The sequence below is a fragment of the Leucopleurus acutus genome, assembly GCF_964270905.1.
Source record: "Leucopleurus acutus genome assembly, chromosome: 1".
NCBI lineage: Eukaryota > Metazoa > Chordata > Mammalia > Artiodactyla > Delphinidae > Leucopleurus > Leucopleurus acutus.
In genome coordinates this window covers 73,362,925-73,389,109 of record NC_139142.1, presented here as the reverse complement: position 1 = coordinate 73,389,109, position 26,185 = coordinate 73,362,925, and the positions used below count along the sequence as shown (strand labels likewise).

The window sequence follows — 26,185 nt, the reverse complement described above, 5'->3', positions numbered from 1 at the left end:
GAGGGAACCATGGCATTAGGGCCCTGGACAACAGAAGAGCCTGGGCTCAGAGTACCCAAGCCCCGGGAAGAAGGGGAAAGGCAATGCCCAGCCCCCGGCTTCTAGACTTCCAGCGCCCCGTGGGCTCCTGCCCCTGGCCTCTCTCCTTGTTCTTAGCTTGTTTGTCACCCAACGCCTCCCAGTCGCGTCTCCCGGGAGCAAGAGTCCTCAAAGTTACATCATGAGCAGGGGGCGAGGCGTAGCGGTGGGGCGGGGCCTCGGGGAGGAGGCAGCCGAGGAGAGGACCCAATCCTCCAATGGGAGACAAGGGTTTGGGGGCTAAGATGCAGGAGGTGGGGCTATGGCTGGGCTGACCTGGGGCTGGAGCCCCGGGCGGAGAGAGGGTCGCGCCGGCCCTGCTGGGTCCCGCCCCTTCGCCCGCCCTCCTCCTTTTTAAGCGCCTCCTGCCTAGTCTGCGCTCCCGCTCTCTGCGCCGCGCTCCCTCCTTCCCTGCCTTCCTTGTCTCCCCGGCTCCGCTCCGGTCGCGCGGCCATCCCGCAGCCCCGGCCCAGGTACCATGGCCGCTGTGTACCGCCCCGGCCTGCGGTGAGTGACCCCCAGTCCGGGGCCGACCCGCACCTTCCGCCGCGCTCGCCCCCTCGGGGCTGCCATTTGCCTTCTCCTGCTCGCCCTCCTCCGCCTGGTTTCGCCTCCGAGGAGGAGGAGGCGGGCAGGTGGCGAGTGCGTCTGGATCCACGGCCTTTCGGGTCGTGCGTCTCGCTGGAGGCCGCCCCGGGTCTCTCGGTTTCCGTCCCCACCCCCCACCCCCACCCCCCGCTTTGCTGGTCCCTGACCACACCGTCTCTATCTGCCACCCTCAGAACTTCCTTTCCACTCCTCGCTCGTCCTCGCTGGGCCCGGTCTCCGTGTCTCCTCCTTTGCTTTACAGATGTAGCGCTTGTGCCCCAGATTGCGGTGAGGAGCAGTAGGGCCTTGGGGGTCAAGGGTGCATGAGCCCCTGGGGACTGAGCTCAGAGCTCCCTAAAGAAGGTAGAAGGTAAACAGCCATTCCCCAGCCTCTCCCGCGACTGGATCCTGGCAGACGAACCTGGCGGGAAGCCTAGGACAGCCAGAGGGGCCTGGGGCCCGGGAAAGAAGGGAGGCAAGGTGGAAGAGGGGGCCAAGATGCCTTCATTCTTACCTGGCTGGCTTCATCCCCTGTCCAGGACGGGAACCCCTAGGCCCTGCTTGTCTGCCCTCTCCCCCTTTTCACAGCTTCCTGTCTTCCCTCTGTAGCCTCCCTTCTCAGCTTTTGTCCCAGGGTCTGAGCTGACCCTCTGTCTCTCCCACAGCTGGTTCCACTTGGCCAGCCCTTGTGGGTGGTCTCTGGAGAAGGGGAAAAGGAGAAGGTCCTACTCAGGAGGCTGGGGGGGGAGTGGGGGAGGGAGCTTCCCAGGAGACTTCCTGAGCCAGCATCCCCATGGAGACAGGTTCTCCCCAAGGCTGTCTGCCTTTAAAATTAATGCTCAGGGGAAATTTCTCTCTGAGGGGGAACAGAACCAGGTTCCAGGAGGCTTCCACTTCTGCCCCTGGGGCCACACTGGGTTTCCACCCTGCCCTGCCCAGTGAAGCCACCCAGCTCCCACATTCACGGTCTGAGCCTCCTCCCTTCCCCAGGCTTATTCCCTGTGAGTCTGAGCGCCCTGCAGTCTGATGTTCCACCCCACCACCAAGAGCCAAAGTTCTAGGCATGTGCTCTCTAGGAAAGAGAGCCAAGAGAGGGACAGGGTCATGCGGTGCTGGGCGTGTGGGGCACAGTTTCTGGCGGGCAAGGCCCTGGCATTAGGAGGACAGCTTCTCTCTCTTGGCCTTTGCTCTCTCTGGGTCACTCCACCCTGGGTCCAGGCCAACTGGAGAAGACCTTACTTTTCCCTCTCCTACGGGTGTGAAGGGACAGACTCCAGGGACCCTGTTCTAAGAATTGGGGCATGCACCCCAGCCAGTGACATTCTCCAACAGTAAGCCTTCTACACAGTTCAAAAATACCTACCCAGTGGCAGCACTTCATGCAGTCCTTGTTGGCCCAGGTGGGCAACCGCAGATCCAGTGCCTGGAACCCTGACATCCAATCACCCACTCTCTGCGCAAGGGCCCAAATCTAGAAACCTGGGACTTTCCATCTCAAAGACCTAGTCCTCTGCCTGAGGCTTTCCTAGTCTTACAGCATGCACATCAGAAGAAAAGAATGAAAACAGCTGTCTTTTTGACTTATAAAAACTATACTTGAGAATGAAAAGGACACCAGACACGTGAAGCTGTCCACTGGGCACAGTTTACTGACATTTGGGCCATAGGACACCTGCTCATTTCCAAACATTGACCAGACGTAGTAAAAAATGGGCGTGAGCTAAGCCTCCAATAACATCAGCATGCCTTATACATAGAGCCACACAGCCAGGCATGTGTCTTTATGCTCGTTTGGTGATACCTGTCCCTTGCTAATCAGGAGACACCCTCACTAAGCCTCATAAAGGCCACAAGACAGACGTGGCCTGAACCCACCTTCCTTACCTCTTCCGACCTCTTCATGGTGCCTGTACCCAGACCTACTTTAGCACATCCCCAGCAGCCCAGCTTTCTGTCCCCTTGACTTGCCCATCTTCCACGAGAACACCTGGCCCATTACTTCTCTGTTTCTTCTCTTGCAGGCTTAAATGGCGTGGGCTGAGCCCCTGGGGCTGGCCCTCACGGCGCAGTATCCAGACCCTGCGAGTACTGAGTGGAGACCTGGTCCAGCTGCCTGCTAGGGTTCGAGACTTCGTGGAAAACAGTGCCCGCCTGTGCCAACCAGAGAACATCCACATCTGTGATGGGACCGAGGCGGAAAACACTGCCATACTAACCCTGCTGGAACAGCAGGGGCTCATCCGAAAGCTCCCAAAGTACAACAACTGGTAAGCCCTGAGCCCAGCGACCTGCGAGATGGGGGCAGCTGCGGGGACGGAGGCCACTTTGGGTTTACCAAGACGAAATCAAATTTAAGTAGACCATCCCAATAGAATGAGCAAGAATGGGAGCTTTGGAGGAAACAATCAGGAATTATTGGGATCGGTCTGTATTTTTATGTTAAGTGAATAAGCTGATACAAATAAAAGCCTTTGCTTTTTTTTTTTTTTTTTTTTTACTTACAAGTTCAGGGAGTTTTTGCCAGGGTAGAGGCCATCAGGGAGCTGGGGCCAAGGGAACTACCCCTTAGACTGGGACGAAATCTGGAGAAAGCAACTGAGATGCAAATGGATGGGAAAAAATAAGGCCAACAGAAGACCTAGAGACAAAGTTGGACTTGAAAGAGTGGGTCTGGGATGAGGGAGATCTACTGACCACTATCTTCTTGATATCCGCTCTCCCCCAGCTGGCTGGCCCGCACAGACCCCAAGGATGTGGCACGAGTAGAGAGCAAGACGGTGATTGTAACTCCTTCTCAACGGGACACGGTGCCCCTCCCGGCTGGCGGGGCCCGTGGGCAGCTGGGCAACTGGATGTCCCCAGCTGAGTTCCAGCAAGCCGTGGATGAGAGGTTTCCAGGCTGCATGCAAGGTAACCAGGGCAGGGACACAGAGGCAGGGGCACTGAAGGAATAAACAGGTTGGAACCCTTCAGCCAGGTGGCGTTTTTCCTCCACAGGCCGAACCATGTATGTACTGCCATTCAGCATGGGTCCCGTGGGCTCCCCACTGTCCCGCACCGGAGTGCAGCTCACGGACTCCGCCTACGTGGTGGCAAGCATGCGGATTATGACCCGGCTGGGGACGCCCGTGCTTCAGGCCCTGGGAGATGGCGACTTTGTCAAGTGTCTGCACTCCGTGGGCCAGCCCCTGACTGGGCAAGGTGAGCACCTGCTCTGCCCGGGGTGGGGGGACACAGAGGCCTGCTTGTACTCAGAGGGAACCCCACATCCTACCCATCCTGATTAGTGAGATACTGAATTCCCAAGAGCTAGGGCAGCAGTGCGCTGGGGGTGAGGCTGAGTTGGCAAAGCAGTTTGCTCAAGATTGAGAAGAGTGAATTATCCATGTCCAAGAATAGGGGCATGGGAGCTGATGCATATTATGAGGTGGGAGGCCTTAGCCACCCATTGACACCACCCCTGCTGCCGAGTGTCTTTCCTGCCACCCCCTGATCCCTCCGGCCCCTGACACCCCAGTGCCTGATGCCCCTGCCAGCAGCCCCATGACCCCATTGTCCCCAGGGGAGCCGGTGAGCCAGTGGCCATGCAACCCAGAGAAAACCCTGATTGGCCACGTGCCCAACCAGTGGGAGATCGTCTCCTTCGGCAGCGGCTATGGTGGCAACTCCCTGCTGGGCAAGAAGTGCTTTGCCCTTCGCATCGCCTCTCGGCTGGCCCGGGATGAGGGCTGGCTGGCGGAGCACATGCTGGTGAGGGCCTGGTGAGGATCTGGGCAGCTTCGGGGGGCAGGCCAAGGGTGGGGCCTGGCCAGTCAGCCTCAGCCTCGCCTCTCCACTGCCAGGTACCCAACTGGCGGGCCAGGGACTCTGCGCAAATGCCCGAAGCTTTGGCCCGAGGCTGCTGAATGTCGCGGGTGGGGGGGGCCTCCCCTTGCTGCCACCCCAGGCCCTGTAGCAAGGCAGTGCACCTGTTTCATGAATAAACATTGGTCCTCCCTGTTGACCCCTAGCTGTCCTTCCCATGCAGACCACGCCTAACCTCTGGTGACCTCTTCCTTGCTCCCTCTCCCCACCTGGCAGATCCTGGGTATCACCAGCCCCGCGGGGAAGAAGCGCTATGTGGCAGCTGCCTTCCCCAGCGCCTGTGGCAAGACAAACCTGGCCATGATGCGGCCGGCACTGCCAGGCTGGAGAGTGGAGTGTGTGGGGGATGACATCGCCTGGATGAGGTTTGACAGTGATGGTGAGAGGCCCTTGGATCATACTCGCCGTTCTGGTTCTTACCAGAGTGTAGGATTCCTGCGTCCACTGCTCAGGGTGAACTTTGTCAGTGAGAACCTTCTCCTGAACAACCACCCCTCCCCCATGCCTCCTGGCAGCCCAGCCGCCCTGGAGATGCAAAACCTTTCCCCTCAGATCTAGGGTCCAGCTCGGGGCACGGAGGGGCTGAGCAGGACCTTCCGAGGCTGAACCTCTCGACTCTTCCTGGTTAGTCCTTCCGTTTTTTCACATTTCCTCCCGACAGGTCGACTCCGGGCCATCAACCCTGAGAACGGCTTCTTTGGGGTGGCCCCCGGCACCTCTGCCACCACCAATCCCAATGCCATGGCCACAATCCAGAGTAACACCCTTTTCACCAACGTGGCTGAGACCAGCGATGGCGGCGTATACTGGGAGGGCATTGACCAGCCTCTTCCACCCGGCGTCACCGTGACCTCCTGGCTGGGCAAACCCTGGAAACCTGGTATGGGGCAGGGAGGGGGTGTAAGTCAGCCCCCAGGGCTCAGCACCTTGCTGATGTAAAAGCCTTTTCCTCAACCTGCAGCCATCTTCCAGGGCCTCTGGGACTCAAAGGGAGCTATGCAACCCTAAGCAAGATCTCAGTTCACGTCCCCGTTCAGTTTGTGGCCTGGCTGAGTCGCTTAACCTCCTGAGCTTCAGTTTCCCCATCACATGAATGGGGGTAGTTTTCATAGTACCTATCTTATAAGGTGTTGGAGGGTTAAATTAAATAATGCATGCAGGGCTTCCCTGGTGGCGCAGTGGTTGAGAGTCCGCCTGCCGGTGCAGCGGACATGGGTTCATGCCCCGGTCCGGGAAGATCCCACATTCTGCAGAGCGGCTGGGCCGTGAGCCATGGCCGCTGAGCCTGCGCGTCTGGAGCCTGTGCTCCGCAACGGGAAAGGCCACAACAGTGAGAGGCCCGCATACCGCAAAAAAAAAAAAAAAAAAATGCATGCAAAGGATTCAACGTAGTGCCGAATACGTAGTAAATTCTCAATTAATATAAGCTGGATACTTTTAAGGGAGGGTGTCTTGGAAATTATTACAGAAAGAATTGGACTCAAAGCACAGTCATAAAGTTTGACCCATTAGGAAGAAGCCTGCCCCTCCCCCTGCCACTTGGACCCTCACCCCACCCCGACTCCCCATGTAATAACCATTGCCTAAAGGTCAGTCTTGTTACCCTCACCCTTCCCCTGCCCCTCCAACACAGACACCCCAGTCTTTCCGAACGAAATCAGACCAGCTCTTTAGCCTCTCCTAGAAGCTAGTTTCTCAACCCTGTCATTATTCCCTTGTGCCCTGCAGCCCTGCCCCGTCCTCCAGCCCTGCACTCTGGACCTTCAGCTTTCAGTGGCCTTTGGCATTACGTGAGCCGAGACCTAGGGGTGGGAGCAAAGAGGAGCCTAGCAGGGGAGGGTGGCCTGTGGTCACTGAAGCCTACATTCAAGTTTTCCAGGCTGGCTTAGCAGTCACCCCCCTCATTTAATCATCCTTCATTTTCTCTAACACCATCATTAAGCCCTCCTTAGCCTCCCCACCCAATTGAGAAATCCAAGAAACTTTCATATTTCGCCACAGGCTAGTTGCCCAACCCTTTCACCACCTCTGGATTCAGGGGTGTAACGAGGGCATGTTGTGCTCAGCTTCAGTTCTTAGAATAATACCTTGTGCTAGGTCCTCAACTGGGGGCTGATGAAAGTGCAAGAGAGAAGCATAAGGATGGTTCTTACATGAAAGTAGAGGCAGGAGTTGGGGGGCAGAGGGGAGCAGGGGCGCTGGCTCCGTGACTCCCTTGCCCCCCAGGTCCAACCAGTAACCTTTGGCAGAGAAAGCACTGTGTCCCTTCAGGGCCCCCGTGATGGTGCTTTATACATACGCCACTTACTCGGTCCCAACTCCTCTCCAGGCACCTGAAGGGGCCAAATGACCTGGGCTCCTCAGGTTATGACTGCCCAGGTTATGTCCTCGTCTGAGTTCTTCAAGCCCTGTCACTCCAGCCAGGTCTGAGCAGACCCAGGGAAACCACCAAAACCTCGCTAGCTTTAAAATCAGTTCCTGTTTGCATTCTCATAGCTCAGGAGGTTCTGTCTTCCGCCATTTGCTGATGGAAAGTCAGTTGTCTGTAAACTGAAGAAACAACAAAGACAATAGCAAAGAAGAAAGTCGGTTGTCTGAAATACTGACCTGTCTCAGTTTTTGCTTTAGGTTTGGGTGTTTATTTAAATAATAATCCCGTAAATTAAAAGAAGAGTTCCTGGGGGAAAATTTCCATTATAACCCTATGCCAATATTTAACCTCATTCCCTTGAGCACTGCTCAGTGCCAAGTGGCTGTAGCTTGGCATAAACATTAGTGTCCTGCTAAACACCAATTCCTCTCTTGCTCTTTTCTCCCATAGCTCAGCCAGCAGTATCATTATGGATAAATAACCTGATCTTCAGGGGAGATGTCCTGGCTCCCTTCTCCCTGCTCCTCACCAACCTCCAACCCGAGATTGTGGGGGGCTGATGAGGCAAAAAGAAACTGCGCAAGAGTGTCTGCAAATGTCTCTGTGTATTGGGGGTGGACGTGCCCTTGGAAGTGATAGTATTTGTATTTGCTCTGCCAGGTGACAAGGAGCCCTGTGCACATCCCAATTCTCGCTTTTGTGCCCCGGCTCGCCAGTGCCCCATCATAGACCCAGCCTGGGAGGCCCCTGAGGGTGTCCCCATTGACGCCATCATCTTTGGAGGCCGCAGACCCAAAGGTAAACATCGTGGGGGCTCCATGCCAACTGGGTTAAGGGTTGGGCTCTCTGTCAGGGCCCACCTCCCTCTTGCACTTAAAGCTCAGAGAGCCTCAACCTGGATCGCCAACTACAGCTATCTGCCTCTAGAGCAGCCCCCTGGAGAATGCAAAATCGAGGTGGAGTGGGAGGCATGGGGTTTGAAAATGGGCGGCTGAGGTCCTAGGAGAGAGAAAGAGTCAAGATCACCAGAAGGGATGCGGTGATCGTACAAAGACAAGGGCTGCCTTTGACCACGTGCACTGGTGTCCCAGGAGTCCCCCTGGTATATGAGGCCTTCAACTGGCGCCATGGGGTGTTTGTGGGCAGCGCCATGCGCTCGGAGGCCACTGCCGCGGCTGAACACAAAGGTGAGCTCCACTCCTGTGTGCCCAGCTTGCCTCTTCTCTCCCTTCCTGAACCAGACCTTCCTCCTGCCCACCCCTTCCCACGTGTATCTTTGCCCCATTCCCTTCCCCTCACCCTGCCTTGAGGATGTTCCAGAACCGCCAACATTTCACAGCTTCCACCGGCTGGAGGCGGGGTACCTTTCTCTTCTCCAGTAAGAAGGGAGGTTCCTTACCCATCCTGCTCCCCTCCCCAGGGAAGGTCATCATGCACGACCCATTTGCCATGCGGCCCTTTTTTGGCTACAACTTTGGGCGCTACCTTGAACACTGGCTGAGCATGGAGGGGCTCAAGGGGGCCCGGCTGCCCCGCATCTTCCATGTCAACTGGTTCCGGCGCGACGAGGCAGGCCACTTCCTGTGGCCAGGCTTTGGAGAGAATGTTCGGGTGCTAGACTGGATCTGCCGGCGCCTAGAGGGGGAGGACAGTGCCCGAGAAACGCCCATTGGGCTGGTGCCAAAGGAAGGTGCCTTGGATCTCAGCGGCCTGGGAGCCATAGACACCACCCAGCTGTTCTCGCTCCCCAAGGACTTCTGGGAACAGGAGGTTCGTGACATTCGGAGCTACCTGACAGAGCAGGTCAACCAGGATCTGCCCAAGGAGGTGTTGGCTGAGCTGGAGGCCCTGGAGGGACGCGTGCGCAGAATGTGACCAGAGGCTACAGCTAGCGAGGGAGCATGACCCCCCCCCCCCCCCTCACCCCCCGGCTCCAACCCTCCCAGGAATAAGCGAGCTACCAGACTTGCAGAAAATATGAGCAACTTGACATAACTATCATCTTCTGGGGGCCATGAGACCAGGCCACAGACCCTCCCCCACATGCTGCCCAATAATGAGATGCTCATTTATTTAATATAACATCTGTGCTGTTTTCATTTCCTGCCTGTCTTCACAGGCTTCCCTTTGACACCAATCTCACAATCTTCTCCCAACCCTTCCAAGTAGCTGGTGTCCCAGTGCAGCCTGCCCTGGCACAGCCTGGTGGTATAAGGACCTCTCTCACAGGCATCTCTGCCACCGAGCCACTGAGTAGGAATTGCTGGGAGAAGGCAGTAACTACTCATGTCCTGAGGTCTTAAAAAGGTGGGGCCTCTGTGAGCTGCTCAGTACAGCCTCCAGGCCTAAAATTCCCAGTCTCCCATCAGAGACACAGAAGCCTCTATAACCCCACTCACCAGTGAAGCAGTTCCATTGTCGATTCTCAAACCTGTTCTTCCTCCTGCCTGACCTGAAATTGGGACCCGCAAAGTATTCATGAAAGCTTATTCAATATTAAGGCAGCTTCCATAGTAGCTTCTGTGTGCCAGGTGCTATTCAGGGGTATCAGCTGAGAATAACTTCACCCGTGATCTGGATCAGGCTGAGTGAATGTATAAACTGAGATGGGTACGAGGGAAGTATGTACCCAGAAAATCAGGACAAATTTTAACAAAATAAAAATTACCATTTTAAAAATGGGAATAATAAAACGGGGAATTCCCTCAGAAGAAAACACTGGAGGAGGAAACACTGTTCTCACAGAAAACAGCCAATAACCAGTGACAATGTGTAACAGCAGAAAAGAATCTAAAGGTCAGAGTGGATCACATGCTAAAACACAGCAGTGGAGTCCATTGCACTTAAAAATATCTAGCCAAATCCTCAGCTTCATAAGTAGCATGTGATAACTGAAACAATATGATCAGAGGCAGCATAGTATAGATGTTAGGCACCTAGTAGACTCAGGCCAGGGGTGCCTCTCAGTTTCTTTAGCTGTAAAATGAGGATGTGCCTACATCTAACAGTGTTGTTTGGATTAAGTCAGTGAAGCCAGGCACTCAGAACTATGCCTGACAAGGAATAACCATTGAATATATGTTAGCTGTCCTCACCTTTCCACTCTACACTGATTAGAGTGGGCCCCGTAGGCATACGTTATACATTGCTGGCTTCACAGTTTAAGAGGAAAACAAGCAATGTAAATACAATTTAGAGGAGAAAGAAAAATAGGTTTGGAAATAAGTCCTTCCTGGGAAGAGGCAGGGAACTGGGGTTCCAGACACCTCTCTGGTAACTAAATGCACAGGGGGTAGGAAGGTGTTAGCCTTAAAAATGATTTTGGGGACTCCCCTGGTGGTCCAGTCAAGACTCCACGCTTCCACGGCAGGGGGCACAGGTTCAATCCCTGGTCGGGGAACTAAGGTCCTGCATGCCGTGTGGCACAACCAAAAAAAAGGAAAAGATTTTGTTTCTCCAAAGAAGACATACAGCTGGCCAACAGGCACGTGAAAAAATGCTCAACTTCACTAATTATTAGAGAAATGCAAATGAAACTACAATGCGGTAACACCTCATACCGGTTAGAATGGCCATCATCAAAAAGTCTACAAACAATAAATGCTGCAGAGGGTGTGGAGAAAGAAGAACCCTCCTAAACCGTTGGTAGGAATATAAATTTGTGCAGCCACTATGGAGAACAGTATGGAAGCTCCTTAAAAAACTAAAAATAGAGTTACCATATGACCCAGCAACCCCACTCCTGGGCATATATCCAGAGAAAACTAGAATCCAAAAAGACACATGCACCCCAATATTCATTGCAGCACTATTTACAATAGCCAAGACATGGAAGCAACCTAAATGTCCATCGACAGAGGAATGGAGAAAGATGATGTGGCACATATATACAATGGAATATTAGCCATAAAAAAGAATGAAATAATGCCATTTGCAGCAACATGGATGGACCTAGAGATTATCATACGAAGTGAAGTAAGCCAGACAGAGAAACACAAACATCATATAATACCGCTTATATGTGGAATCAGAAAAAAAAAAAAAAAAAGATACAAATGAACTTATTTACAAAACAGAAATAGACCCACACACAGAAAACAAACTTATGGTTACCAAAGGGTAAGGTTGGGGAGTGGGGGGAAGGGATAAATTAGGAGGATGGGATTAACATATACACACTACTATATATAAAATAGATAACCAACAAGGACCTACTGTATAGCACAGGGAACTATACTCAATATTTTGTAATAACCTATAAAAGAAAAGAGTGTGAAAAAGAATACACACACACATATATGAATCACTGTGCTGTACACCTGAAACTAACACAACATTGTAAATCAACTACACCTCAATTTAAAAGTTAAAAAAAATAAAAACTCTGGAAAAACCCCAGTAAAAATGATTCTGTCAATGAGAATAAAATTGGGCTCTATGCCCTGCAGCTCCAGATAAATGATAAAATATAGTTAACCTTTTTATTTCAAAATAAAACAGATAAAGAAGACCATACAAAACAAAAGTATAGCTTAATAAGCTAATATAAATGGAACAACCTTGAAACCATTACCCAGAAAAAGAAACAACTTTGCCAAACACTAAAAGCCCCCCCACCCCCTTGCCATGCTCCTCATCTTCATCACAGCCCCTCCTTCCTGGTGGAAATGGACACCATGGTTCATGATAGTCACATCCTTGCTTTTTTATTTTTTTTCCCCTGGAGTTGTATTACCCAAATCCAGATCCCTAGACATTATAGTTTTTGTAGTTATAGTCTTGCACATTTAAAAAAATGTATATGCCTTTTAAGTCTCTTTCAATCTACAGGTTCCCCCTCCACTCTCTGATTTTCCCTCAGTTTAACCATTGAAGAATCCAGGCCTAGATGCTCAATGCCTAGATTCATTCATTTATTAGGGATTTCAAAACAGCTGTACTCAAACTCTGTCATAATAGTTGGAATAATTTTACAAAGGGACACTCCTTTTATCTTCTATTTCATCACTCAAAGGTACAGTTTATATAAGAACAGCAAGTAACTGCTTGATTCTTCTCCTTTATTTACCATCTTCAAAATAATGATTTGGCTTCATATTCTTCAAAAAGGTGACCAATTAGTAACACACACACACACACACACACACACCCATTATGAACTCATGGATTTAAACATACTTAATGTTTATTAAATTATCCTTATAATGCTCAAATTATCCCATCTTTGGCCATAAGCTTGGCTTCTGAGTCCTTTTGACATTACCCTGATGATGTTTACTGGCTTCTTTGCTACCTGGAATGGTAAGTTGTTCCATGCTCATCTTGTACATTTCCTACCCCAGACCTAGAATCAACCATTACCCCAAGCTCTGGTTTCTTTCCATGGGAAATGGTATTTTAAGATTTAGGTGGTAGGAGTGTTTATTGCTACTAGATTGTTTCTAGATCTTTTCACTGAATGGGGATAGGAAGATAAAACACCTCATGGGTTCATACTGATAGTTCCTATTCAAACTCAGGGCTAAAGGGTTTTTAACTTCTATATCACATTTGTAACTCCTATCACCACACAAAAAATTCTGGTTCCCAAGGACATAGGAGACAAGAGTATTAGAAATCCCATAATTACTCAATTTCTTTATAGTCAACACATTTTAAGTCCTGGGCAAACTAGCATACTTCCCCCGTTCCTTCTACATCGAACATGCTGCAAGAAGATAAGTTATAAACACACGTCATCCGTCACTTCAGAAGACAGAACTTTCCCTTGTGTTGCCTGAAGCTGTACACGTGTCCCAGGAGCTCTGTGGAGTCACCAGGCTGGGAGCTGGGACTGGGGAGAGACAGGACAGGGGTAGCCAAAGAAAGAAAAATTTGCTTTCCCTCTCTCCTCTCAAGCTCAGCCCGCCCCCTGGTGGAGATGCTAATGAGCCGGGAACAGCCCAAGGCAGGTCAGATCGGAAGTCAACTAGCTGACATGTACAGAGCAGTTACTAGAACCAGTCCTAAAATGGGTGCTAAAGGTAGAAAACCTCTCTGTGGCTTCAAGTGGCTTTAAGTGTAGCTGGGGAGAGTGGAGGCTGCCCAAATGAAAAGCACTTACAAATTGTCACCAAGCAACACGCCAAATTTCAAAATCATGAGAGGGAAGGCCAATAAAGTTTATCAAAATGACTTCATTATTTTTAAAGAAACACCATTGTCTTTCAATGAAACACATTGTATAGCCTAACATATAAAAGCTCATATACATTTTTAAAATAATGTAAGTCACAAGTGACATAATCAACTTCATAGGCTTAAAAATCTTTTTTACATTCAAAAATCAACCAATGGAAAAAAAAAAAAATCAACCAATGGATCCAGAGATGAAATCCTATATTCTTTAGAATTTGATGTTAAAGATTCGTTTTGGCCATAAAACCTCAGATTTTTCAACACTTACCATGACTGAAATGTCTTATTCAATAATATACAAATTCCATATTTCAAAGGCTTGAATTTAGATTTTATTCAGTTTTAAACTGCATTTGTAAATTAAAAAGATTTGTAAGCTAAGGAGGAGAAGAGGAAAGAGGTTAATTTAAAAATGAGTTAAGGGCCTCCATGGTGGCACAGTGGTTAAGAATCCGCCTGCCAATGCAAGGAACACGAGTTCGAGCCCTGGTCTGGGAAGATCCCACATGCCACGGAATAACAAGCCCGTGTGCCACAACTACTGAGCCTGAGCTCAGGGGCCTGCAAGCCACAACTACTGAGCCCACGTGCCACAACTACTGAAGCTGCACGCTTAGAGCCTGTGCTCTGCAACAAGAGAAGCCACGACAATGAGAAGGCCGCCCACTGCAACGAAGAGTAGCCCCCGCTAGCCGCAGAGAAAGCCCGTGTGCAGCAATGAAGACCCAACGCAGCCAAAAATAAATAAATTTATTTTTAAAATTTAAAAATAAATCATAAAAATGAGTTAAGATGAGTGTAACAGAAGTTTTTGTTTTCTGTGGACCTCAGGTGGTCGAATTGTGTTAACCATGATGCTTTGTTCATACTGTATCTTTGTCATTAGTTCATGCAAGGCCTTCTCCATTTTATTATTTGTTTAATGATGTAATGAGCCCAGGTATTTTTATACTTTTTAAATGCAAATTTAAACCATATTGTTTTTGCATCCACCACATGTCACCAGAAGAACTACCACCTTTTTTCAACCTAAAAATGTAACTTGCACAATTTCCCACAGTGTAAAAATAGAAGACTACATAATTTTAATGGCTCCCTGGCATTTTTGTCTACCATATGGACCATCATTTATTTAACCAATCCCATTCCGTAGCAGTGTGTTTGGATCTATTTTGTTTCCAGTGTTTTACTACTGTCAATAATTGCTCTGCTGAACATAAACATTTTTGCTAGACTTAGCATAGAAGTCAGGGCTAGATTTCTTAGAAGTGACACCACTGGGTCATAAAGAAGGGAGTCTGACTGGTAGAGATAAAGCTTCCCCCAGATAAGAAATTCTTCTGGGAAGGTGCAGAGGGGGAAACAAGCAAGGAATTTATGGCCATATTTGCTTGGCAGAAGTAACAGAAAAATGAGGCTAGTAAAAAAGACAACCAGGTTTGGAAGTTTGTATTTGAAACAATAAACAATAGTGAACCATTTGTAGGTTCTTAAGAACTAAATGCTATTAGAGAAGAATATTTCTAGCAGATCAACTAACTAGGAGAGGCGTGACATAATGAAAACTTGATGTTGGGTGATGACCCTGAAAAACCACCTCAACTAATCAGCTAAGAATCCACAGGACTTGAAGAACTGAATTAAAAGGGCAAAGAGGAGGGAAAGATCATTTTGGAAAATGATTCCAGATTTTCCAGGCTGGACAACCCAGAAACCAGACTCCTAAGATTCTTTGATTTATAATTATTTTATAATTTATAAATTTAGAATTTATTTCTAAATAAAGCTAAGATTTATTGAGACAATACTATAGGGCAGATAGTAAGTAACCTAGCAATAGGAGATGGCTGACTGTTAGAGCCGGCTACATAATTAGTAGAGCCCAGAGCAAGAGGAAACTGTGGGGCGCTTGCTCAAAGACTTTTAAGAATTTCAAAAGGTGACGGTAGAACGTTAAGGCAAGTGTGGGCCTCTGAAGCCGCCCTGGTGACAACAGATACTAAGGTCCAATCTAGCGATCTAGAAAACAGGAGGCATCACCCGAAGGGCTAACCACACCCTCTCCGAGCGAGAGCGAGCCCCAGAAGGAGATGCCAGGGAATCCAAGGGCCCCCGCTCTCCTAAGCAGCACTTCTAAGAGAGTGCGGGCTGGGGGCGCTGAGGTGCAGCTTGGACCCTGGGCCTATGCTCCCGGCACGGTAGCTCGACCCACCCCCGCCACCCCACCCAGCACGGGCGAGGATCCCGAGGTACACAAGTCCTGGCCTTGGACTCAGCCGGGTTACTCATAAACCCGGAGGAGGGGGTAGGAGGCGCCGCGCGTGCACAACCCGGACAAGCGGCCCGCGGCGGAGAAGCACCCCAAGGACAGATGGTCTAAGAAAAGTCCGCAAATCCCTGAAGGCCCAGGACGAGTCTGAGTGGAACAGACGAAAGGCGGGCGGAGACACTTGGGGTTGCTAAGGGAGCGTCTGCAAAGAGCGCGGAGGGAAGCCAGGGGTCATCTAGAAAGCTGCCAAAACGGCTAACGGGCGGTCTACAAAGGGCGGTCCCCACAAGAACAAGGCTTCCGGAAGCTAAGCCCGGAAGGGCGGGTGCGAAGGCCTGTGACTTGAGCACATTCCAAAAGCCCCGGGCACCCCTTAGGGCAAGGACGGCTGTAGCTGCAGCCGGCGAAAAGAGAAAAGCTAAAGCCGGACAGGGACCAGGGGAGGAAAGAGTAGGCCCTTAGAGATCGCCTGAAAAGTGCGAAGCCCAATTAACCTAAGGGACCGACAGCAAATTGTACCCCTTGCTAAGCCACCTCTCCGAAGCACACCAACTTCTTTTGTAAGCCCCGCCCCTCGTCCATTAAGTCTAGTTCCGTTGTCTCTGATTCAGGAAGTAGCCGATTCCCTACTTACTCCTCCCACAACAAGGAGCTACTGCCCCTACTGGGTCGCGCGCTTTCTCCTCCCCTCAAACCCCTTGAGCACTTTCTCCCGCCCATCTGTCAATCACCGCGCTCAGCTGTCCAGTGAGCGGGCCAAGGGGGCGGGGCCACCAGGGGCGTCGCGTGACGTCTGCAGTCAGCCAGCCGCGGAGCCGGGAGATGAGTGTCGAAGGAGGCGCGTGACGGAGAAGCGGTTGGCCGACTCCGCGGCGGCAGTCGTTGTAAACAAGGCCTCGCGCCGCTCCGGGCCCTACGACCGCTCCTGGCTGGTGGGTGGTCTCGCGCGGGGCGGTAACCGCCGGCTTTGTGGGAGGTGCTTCTCGGCTTTTTCCCTGCCTACCCCCGCTTAGTGTACACACCCCCGGTACACCACGTGGGCGTGAGGCAAGGAAGGAGGGGGGCTGTAGGCCGAATTTTAACCTCATTGGTTGTTGCTGCCCCCGGCTTTCGCAAGGGAGTTCTCTGATTGGCCGATAAGGGGGGCGTCGGGGGGGGGGCTCTGACTCCTAAGGCTTCTGATTGGTTAGATGGGGTAAGCTAATGAGACGCTTTCTTCCGCGAGGGGTTTTGATTGGCCGGCCAGAGAGGTTACCTGGGAATCCACCCCCACCCCAGGGACTTTGATAGGTGAGTTTGAGGTAGAAACTGAGAAATTCCTCTTCAAAGGATTCTTACTGGTGAGCTAGGGTCGTGCCCTAGGCTTCACTCTGCTTTTTTTGCTTCACAGGATCGGGAAAGGTTTGTGTTCCCGAAGCCTTGGGAGTTGTTACAGGCTAAGGAGAAGGGATCTCAGTCTCTAGGAAGGGTCGCCCTCCTAGAGACAGCTACTATCGTATCTCAGGACGCTCTGGTGTTTCTAGAGCAGGCTTTGCTTTCACCAAATCCAAGGAGGTGACAGGAGGAGTCCCTGCACAGGACTTAAGGATGCTGTGACCAGAAGATGGGATCACGGAACAGCAGCAGCGCAGGAACTGGGTCCGGAGACCCTTCCGAGGGCTTGCCCCGAAGAGGGACTGGCCTGCGTAGGAGTGAGGAAGAGGAAGAGGAGGATGAAGATGTGGATCTGGCCCAGGTACTGGCCTATCTCCTACGCAGGTAACTTACCCCCTGGTGTTTCCCCACCAGGTGCCACCACGGCCCCTTGATCCCAGCTCCAGTCAGGGGAGTTACAGAGAATAGGGAATGAGATTAGCCCAGGACAGCTGTTCTGTTTGAGCAGAACAGCTTTCCCTGCTGGACACTCTCCGCACTCAGCTTCATACCCAGTAAGAGTGGTTCTTGCCTAGGGAGGGTCAACAGGATGGCTGGCTCTTGTGTTTGAGGGGACTGTTCAAGGTAGTCTCTCTACCTATGACTACACAAATGTAACCTATTTTCCAAGTAAGTAAAAAAAAAAGGGGGGTGGGGGGGTTCCCTGGTGGGAAGGGAGTGATGTGAGGGGTGAAGAAAAGAGTTAGGGAAGTGGGTGTTGAACTTAAGTGAAGTTATTGACACATGATATGAGGCCACGTGGATTTACTTGAAAAACAAGTTTAAATTAACCTAACTCTAATCCTGTTCTTGAGGAAAGAATGCTTTGAGGGAAGTGACCACCAGGAATTGACTGGAAAGGGGTGCAGCTGGCTTTGGTTCTTAGCTGTGGCTCCCTGGGGAGAAGACGAGCTTGGGAATCCCTTCAGAAAAGCACGTTCTATGCTGGACTCCTTGGGCAGAGGCTCAGAAGGAAATGCTCTCAGAATTTTTAGCTCTCTGGGAAATCAATTTAGTAGATCTGTCAACATCCATGCAATGTTGGGGTTTTCTACTCCTGCTGCAAGAGTGAGAATTAGTTTCCCAGTGTGTCTTATAGGAGACAAAATAACAGCCAAGGTCTAGTCAGCCTCAAACCTCAAAATGGGGACAGTATGAGGGTTTGAGGACAAGGTGGTCTAAGAACTACATAGCTATTGACTCTGAATTTGGTTGATTTGGGGAAGGGATCCTCCCCTTTATCATGGGGGGGGTCTCTCCACAGAGGCCAAGTGAGGTTGGTGCAGGGAGGAGGTGCAGCAAATTTACAGCTCATCCAGGCCCTCTCGGACTCGGAGGAAGAGCATGACAGTGCCTGGGATGGTCGTCTTGGAGACCGATACAACCCACCCGGTAAGACGAAAGTCAGACTGAGACATAATATCAGAGGACTTCCATTAGAAAGCCTTTTTTAAAACTAACTTCGGCAAAAATTGAAAGAAAAAGATGAGATAATTCAGGGAATGAGGGAGTCTTTGCAGCCCCAGTATATTCAGTCACATTGAGTAGACTGAGCACAGCTCTGCTAACTGTCCTCTGAGGCTGGAAAAGACCTAGGATGAAACTTGTGTTTGGTACTCACAGTGGATGCAACCCCTGACACACGGGAGCTGGAATGCAATGAGATCAAGACACAAGTGGAATTGGCCACAGGGCGGCTGGGGCTTAGGCGGGCAGCCCGGGAGCACAGCTTTCCTCAAATGCTGCACCAGGTAGGCCTCTCTACTTCCAGCCAGCCTGGCAGCAGGCCTATCAATGCAGCCAGAAGCTACAATCCCAGAGAAGAGGGAAGTAAACTTCCCAAGGATGCCTCAAGTGCTGGAGCTGGAGAGCTCTTAGCCAGCCTGAGCTGGAGTTTGGTGGGACATACTACTGTGTGCGGGGTTCGTTTCTGTAGCAAGAGCAATATTTTTGGAGGACGGGGGTTGGTGTGGCTGAAGTGGCCCTCTGTTTCTGCTAGCAATATTCCCCAATCCCTTCCTTTAGAGAGAACGGGGCCTCTGCCACCAGGGAAGCTTCTCCCTTGGAGAACGGTCTCGAATGATGTCTCAGTGAGTATGGGGCTTGGTGGAGAGGTTCCAAGGGCCAGATAGGTCTGATTTCCTAAACTGTGAAGGGATCAGTGTTAAAGGATCCTCAGGGATATTAAGTTTAGGTTATGTGGGGTTGAGGCTTTGAGAGTGAACAAAGTGGAAAAGTATAGCAATTGAGAGGATGATAGAATGATTCAAAGAAAGGGGCTTATACCCAAAGCCAAAGGGAAGAATGCCCTTGTACTCACATCCAGCTCTGTTAGGATTCTGCAAACTGGGACATTCCCCATCCTGAGCTCCCCTTACCCTCACTTTCCCTCTGCTTCCCAGCTTCTTGCCCAATGATCTGGGCTTCACTGATACCTACTCTCAGAAGGCTTTCTGTGGCATCTACAGCAAAGATGGTCAAATCTTCATGTCTGCTTGCCAAGGTACCAGACCCTAGTCCTACCAACTGCCCTAGAACAACAGACGTTCTCCCTGACTGAGGCTAGAAAGCCCCAGACCCGGGGAGCTCAGACCCTGGCTTAGGGATGCTTAGCTAGAACACATCCCATGATCAAGGGAAGATTCCACAGATGAGTGGTGAGTGAGAGAGGTCTGATCTAGGGAGGATTCCAGGAGGGTGTTCCCTAATTCTGTCTGATCCCCACTCACACAGACCAGACAATCCGACTGTATGACTGCCGGTATGGCCGCTTTCATAAATTCAAGAGCATCAAGGCCCGGGATGTAGGCTGGAGCGTCTTGGATGTGGCCTTCACCCCTGACGGGAACCATTTCCTTTACTCCAGCTGGTCTGATTACAGTGAGTGTGCCCCAGACCACCATCGTCTCTTCAGCCTGGGACCTGAGGTCTCCAAATGCCCATCTCCTCCATGCCATGACTCCACGCCTTCTCCTGGGCAGATCACTCCCAGGGTCCAACATCCTTCCCTTTTGTTCCATCTCCTCCCTAGCTTCACTTCCACCCTCCTAACCTCAGCCCTGAAAGATTCTTGTTTCTCTTGCTTCTCTTAGTTCATATCTGCAACATCTACGGGGAGGGAGACACACATACTGCCCTGGATCTAAGGTACTGGCTTCCTTTCCTGGTTAGACTCATCAGAAACTTCTCAAGGAAGGCTCTCCAGGAGCAAACCTCTTGAACTGGAACTCCTGCTTAGAGGGAAAAGTACACTGGTTGCAAGTTTCTCTTTGTGGATTCCTGGGAGGGGACCACCCAGCCTGTCAGCCAGAGGACCAGAGTAAAATAGATGGCTGCAGGATTCTTCCCGCCTTCTCACTGAGGTGCTCCACCTTCTGGCACGTGCTGGCACGACTTCTTTTTCTCTCAGCAGCGTGCCCCACGGCTCTCATCAGATTCTGTATAGATTAACCAGGGCTAAAGGGAAGTCCACTTAACGCAGCTCCTCCTTTGCTCTTTTCAGGCCAGATGAGCGTCGCTTTGCTGTCTTCTCCATCGCTGTCTCCTCAGATGGGCGAGAAGTGCTAGGAGGGTGAGTGTTTGTGGGGATGCCTCTGTCACTTAATGAGATAGGAGTTCTCCCAGAGACCAGCTCTGCCGTTACAGAGACTGCACTGGACACCTGTACCCAGGCAGCTGTGCAGAACAACCAGGCCTTCTCCGGGGCCAAGGTTTATGAGTTGCTTCACTTCTCACTCACAATTTCTGCAGCATGAGATGGGAGGTCTCAAACCTCCTTGCAAACACAGCTAACTCTTCTCCCACCTCCTGTATAAGAAGAGAGAAGGGCTCTCCCCTCAGCAGGACTTCGAGACAACAGTCTCTCCAGAGCACACGTAGCATGGGTCCTCTCGGTCCTGGCTCCAGAACCCTCTTTTTCCGTTCCCTTTCAGGGCCAATGATGGCTGCCTGTACGTCTTTGATCGAGAACAGAACCGACGTACCCTTCAGGTATTGCTCCCGAGACTTGAAGCCTCTGCCTCCTGGTGCTTGGCCGATTGGAAGACCTAGAAAGACCTGGCCCCCTTCTCCCCTAGATTGAGTCCCATGAGGATGATGTGAATGCGGTGGCCTTTGCTGACATCAGCTCCCAAATCCTGTTCTCCGGGGGTGACGATGCCATCTGCAAAGTGTGGGATCGACGCACCATGCGGGAGGATGACCCCAAGCCCGTGGGTGCGCTGGCTGGACATCAAGATGGCATCACCTTCATTGACAGCAAGGTGGGCGTAGAGTCAGGACTGCACAGCCAGGCGACTGAGGTTGTGATTGTCCAGGAGGGTGTCAGAGTGGACGGGTGTGGGAACTCGCCAAGCTCCTCATTAGCCAGGGTTTGCAGGAGCTGGAGTTTAGGGAAGAGGTTTAAGCCACGAGAAGGGAGGTCCATCGGTACCCACCATCTCTCAAGGAGCAGGGCTTTCTGTACAAGAAGAGTAGAAGACGATCTGACCCAGTATAGAACAGGAGCCCAGCCAGCGCCCCAGGCAAAGAAGGGGAAACCTAGCCAGGGTGTGGGGTCTGTGGTAGGAAACCAATGGTGAGGCCCACCTGGATGAAGAAAGAGGCAACCAAAGTTAAAGGACCAGGGTTCATACCCCTGAGCTGGGGAAGGGGGAGCTGGACTGACAGACACTGACATCTGCAAGCTCCGATGCTTCATTATCCATCTTGGGATTCACAGGGAGACGCCCGGTATCTCATCTCCAACTCCAAAGACCAGACCATCAAGCTCTGGGATATCCGACGCTTTTCTAGCCGGGAAGGCATGGAAGCCTCTCGCCAGGCTGCCACACAGCAAAACTGGGACTACCGCTGGCAGCAGGTGCCCAAAAAAGGTGAGAGCGGATGTAGAACCCGAGATCTGGAGAGTGAAGGGTCGGGGGTGATAGTTAAAACATTTAACCCCTGGCAAGGCCTGGCATGGGCGCCGTGGATGGGCCAAAGCCTGGAGCCCTCCCCCTTGCCAGGCATTAACTCTTCGTTTGCTGAACCATGGGAGAGCCAGGGGTTCTCAGTGTAGGGGCTGGGGATCCCTCCAAATGTACGAATGCAAAAGTATTTCAGCGTCTTGACCATCAGCAGAGCCGTATTGGTGTGTATCAGCTGACTGTTAGATGGGGAAAGAGCCACCAGTTGGGAATTGAAAAGGCGATTGTCTTTGAGCATCAGTCTTTGCTGAGGACCAGTGATCCAGACTCCCTAACCCAGGGCTCACCCTGCATCCCTCCCCAGCCTGGCGGAAGCTGAAGCTCCCAGGGGACAGCTCCTTGATGACCTACCGGGGCCATGGGGTGCTGCATACCCTCATCCGCTGCCGCTTCTCCCCCACCCATAGCACCGGCCAGCAGTTCATCTACAGTGGCTGCTCCACTGGCAAAGTGGTCGGTAAGGACGGTGTCTGAACAGGGGGCCTCGGGAAGGGCAGCCGTGTTCCCCTGGCATTCTACCTGTAACACCAGCGACTACCTTAAGAAGCCCAGTGACAATTACAAGTGAAATTTCATTTAGCCTGGAGCAGGGAGGCTTAAACGGAGAAAGAGAAAACATTCTATTCATCAGCATTTTAAATTAAGAAAAGGAACACAGAATTCTAGTCAGTAAATACACTAGATTGCCAAAAATATACTCAGTTCTGTTTTTCAGCCAGCCAAGGGAAGAGATTGCAGATGAAAGGTAGGAGGGAACAGAGACAAACAGAATGACACAAGAAGACAGCAGCAAGTAGTAAAAGATGTACAGCCACTGAAGTAGGAGGAATGCACGAAAAGAAACACACAGTCACAGGAGCCTAAGACAGTGCCAAGCCTAGGGAGGCCCTGACATGGAGGCCTATCCGGGGAGAGAGAAAGGTGCACCCACGTCCAGAAAAGGAACAGCACGTTCACATGTCTGTGGAGACAGCCCGTTGTTCACTTTTGTGGTGTCTTCCATATCTTGTGGGCTTTTAAGAAAATGGCTACTTTAAAGCCACATTTCATTTTCTTAACTGTAGACCCTGTGACATTTAGCTAAGGGCCAGAGATACCCAAGCTCTGCTAGACCATACCCTCAACCTGAGGTAGGGAAAAGAAACTAACACCATCCTCGGGCATGGGCTTTGCTCCCCTGGGAAAACGGGAAGTTGTCTGAGAGGCAGGTAAGTGGTGCTGCTCAGAGAGAGATGAGGGGTGGCTCGAAGGTCTTCTGGCGGCCCCTCTCCACTCTGGCCTTTCCTGGACAGTGTACGACCTCCTCAGCGGCCACATCGTGAAGAAGCTCACCAACCACAAGGCCTGTGTGCGTGACGTCAGCTGGCACCCCTTCGAGGAGAAGATTGTCAGCAGTTCGGTGAGGATGCTGTGGTTAGGGGGGCCAGTGTGTGTCTGGGACTTGGACCCGGGAGGGAGCAGTGCCTCCTGACTACTTGCCATCTTCTGCCCCGCAGTGGGACGGGAACCTGCGTCTGTGGCAGTACCGCCAGGCTGAGTACTTCCAGGATGACATGCCAGAGTCTGAGGAACACCCGAGCACCCCTGCCCCAATGTCCCACCCCTCTACAGCCTTTTCCTCACCCCAGTAGATCTGACTTCCAGCCCCATTCATGGGTGAGCCTTCTGACATCTCTATGCCTCCTCCCTTTCTCCCTTCTGGGGGATCTTTGGGGAATCAGTGGCATTGGGTGGGGAGAAACAGAAGCCCAGGCTTCGGCCCTCTAGCTAAGCCCCGGGAGGGAGATCCTCCCCTTGGGGCAGAGTGGTCTTCTCACGTGCTCACACCCATCAACTTGGGTCTCCGTCTCTGGTCAGGGTCTGGCAGGACTGCCATTATCTGGTCAGCAGGAGTAACGTCCTGAGTGTTTTTAATCTTGTTTGGTTGTTAAGTCTTAGCTCCTAGAGTAGATGCCTGGGGCCAGGTCTGAACTGAACCAGGCCCATTGCCCAGGCCTTCGCGCGTTGAGGACTGAACTGGTCAATCAGGGCCAGGCGTCCTTGCCTTTCTTCCAGAGGTCCTAATGGCTAGAGCTCTAGCCCCTCGGGGGAGGGGGGAATGGGGAAGGTGTGTCCTCAGCACCCTCCCTGGCTGGGAATTACGTCTTCTCTCTCACGTGTCTGGGTCTTTGGGGTAGGCAGGCTGTGGTGTGAGAGGCTCCGTGTGACCCCACACAGGGCGGGCCCTCCCCTCCCCGAGTGTTCCCTCGTTCAGGAGGCCAGCAGCTTCGAGGAGGGATGTTGAAGTAGGACTCCTTCGTCCTCTCACTGGCTTTGGCTCCCTCAATAAACTCTCTGTGGGAACCTAGCTTAGTGTCCGTCTGTCTCTCTCTTCTTCCTGTCTGAGATCTTTTATCCTCTCACTTCAAGAAAACAGTTTCAACAGAGCTTTCAGATATGCTCCTCTGTGGGAGAAAACACTGCTTTGATGCCCCAAGATGAACGGAAATACCAGAATCATTAGTTAACTGAGCTTTGCAACAGGGAGTCCCTCACCAACCTCAGAAACTTCCCAGCAAGCAGAAGTAGAGATAACAGGAAATAAACACATTTTAGATGAGAACCTGGAACACCCACATCAGCTCTGCCCTGGAGCTGGTCCAGTCTATGGAAGGAAGTAGCCCAGAGCCAGAGAGCACCTGCTGGGCACTGATGCCAGGTCCCATCTGGGCACTTCACACTTAGAACCTTATCCACCTCACAGCCACCCTTTTTTACAGGTGAGGAAATGGAGGTGTGCAGAGGTCAGGCACCATGCCCCAGGGCAGACCCATGTTATGGTCAGTAGGGGAGCAGCTCTGATTGATCTTCCCCATTATCTCTAAGGAACCTGGATGCACACCTCCAGGGGGGGTCTTAAAGACACAGCAAGGGGTTAAAAGATGTACCTATTCAGCAGCAAAGCAGGTAGTTTTAAAAGAATAAAGGGACTTCCCTGGTGGTCCAGTGGTTAGGACTCTGAGCTTCCATTGCAGGAGGCCCGGGTTTGATCCCTGGTAGGGGAACTAAGATCCCACATGCCTCGCGGTGTGGCCTAAATAAATACATAAATAAATTTTTTAAAATAAAAGAAATTGTCCAGATGCTTGGCCTCCATATGCTCTCTTTCCTCCAGTTGATCCGCTTGCATGAAACTGTCATGCAGATCTCCTTTCCCACCAGCCCTTTTCGTTCCCCCTCTGCCTCTTCATCCAGAGATGCCAACCTGTCTCACCCAGAACTGTTTTACCTCTAGGATGCCAAAGGTAGAGGCCAATTAAAATTATTAGTGTCCTCAAAGCCTCATTTAGTCAAGGCCCCAAGGGCCATCTATTCTTCTCATTAAGAAATGCATTTCTGGGCTTCCCTGGTGGCACAGTGGTTAAGAATCCACCTGCCAATGCAGGGGACACGGCTTTGAGCCCTGGTCCAGGAAGATCCCACATGCCGTGGAGCAACTAAGCCCATGTGCTGCAAGTACTGAGCCTGCGCTCTAGAGCCCGCGAGCCACAACTGCTGAGCCCGCATGTCACAACTACTGAAACCTGTGCACCTAGAGCCCATGCTCCGCAACAAGAGAAGCCACCGCAATGAGAAGCCCATGCACCGCAACGAAGAGTAGCCCCCGCTCACCACTACTAGAGAAGAGCTCGCGCGCAGCAACAAAGACCCAATGCAGCCAAAAATAAATAAAATAAATTAATTTTTTAAAAAAGAAACCTTTATAAGTTCCATTTGAAAAAAATGCATTTCCAATACAATTTTAGTTTATTATTAATTATCAAACTGTGTGGAATGTTTGTTGTACAAATAATACATTTTGTACTACTAACAATTTTGAAATTTGTACTAGTAAAAAATAGGAAATTCAATACAGAAAAAAAAGTTTAACCTTGTGATCACAGGAAATGTGTAAAAATTGTTTCAAATTATCCTTTTGGCAGAGAAGTGTGATCAATGAAAGACTTTCAGGCATAAAAACATTAGGATAATTTCTGTGGGGAAAGAATGGAAGTGTTATTTCTGACTCTTAAGATCTTGTCACATGTTTTTAAATGAAAAACCGTGAGGTATATAATCACTGTAGTGTTTAGATTCCATTGGATATATTTAAAAGAGTGATAAAGATAGCTTTATTTTTGAAATGTCAACATATACGATACACTGGAAATTATGTCCTTTGCAACTATTTAAAATTACAATGTAAAATTTTGTGTCAACTTAAAAACGTGTGAGTGCTTCTGTAGGTCTTCAGGTATAGGATCCCTGAGCACAGACTATGTCAAGGTGTGGGCTGTAGGATCTGCAAGGATCCTGGTTGGTTAATCCATCTCGGTCAGTTTGCAGATGATGGCACTGAGGACCAAGGATGGTTAGTTGATTTTCTCAAAGTCGCAGAGTTGGGCCAGAACCCAGGTGCCCTTTCTTGCTCATTCCGTT

At 50.9% G+C, this 26,185-nt stretch overlaps 2 protein-coding genes across 7 annotated transcripts; both read left to right on the top strand.

Moving 5' to 3' along the window:
• The first annotated feature begins 478 nt into the window (after nt 1–478).
• Nucleotides 479–8,983, top strand: PCK2 (phosphoenolpyruvate carboxykinase 2, mitochondrial). Its single transcript, XM_082854203.1, has 10 exons — nt 479–585; nt 2,688–2,933; nt 3,392–3,576; nt 3,664–3,867; nt 4,229–4,416; nt 4,747–4,909; nt 5,192–5,410; nt 7,562–7,699; nt 7,993–8,088; nt 8,322–8,983. The coding sequence occupies exons 1-10, from the start codon at nt 557–559 to the stop codon at nt 8,774–8,776; spliced, it is 1,923 nt and encodes a 640-aa protein (XP_082710329.1). The 5' UTR covers nt 479–556; the 3' UTR covers nt 8,777–8,983.
• Nucleotides 8,984–16,167: 7,184 nt separating this feature from the next.
• DCAF11 (DDB1 and CUL4 associated factor 11) lies at nt 16,168–25,401 on the top strand. 6 transcript variants are annotated; one of them, XM_082847191.1, is made up of 15 exons: nt 16,168–16,279; nt 16,899–17,105; nt 18,025–18,152; nt 18,384–18,511; nt 18,786–18,850; nt 19,163–19,263; nt 19,494–19,640; nt 19,853–19,907; nt 20,263–20,331; nt 20,693–20,750; nt 20,837–21,022; nt 21,481–21,634; nt 22,032–22,184; nt 23,020–23,126; nt 23,224–24,321. In XM_082847191.1, exons 2-15 carry the CDS (start codon nt 16,951–16,953, stop codon nt 23,356–23,358), a joined length of 1,641 nt encoding a protein of 546 aa, XP_082703317.1. In that variant the 5' UTR covers nt 16,168–16,279; nt 16,899–16,950; the 3' UTR covers nt 23,359–24,321. The 6 variants fall into 6 exon arrangements, with proteins under 6 accessions (XP_082703317.1, XP_082703316.1, XP_082703315.1 ...); XM_082847190.1 differs by having other exon boundaries at nt 16,876–17,105; XM_082847189.1 differs by having other exon boundaries at nt 16,871–17,105.
• Nucleotides 25,402–26,185: the final 784 nt, after the last annotated feature.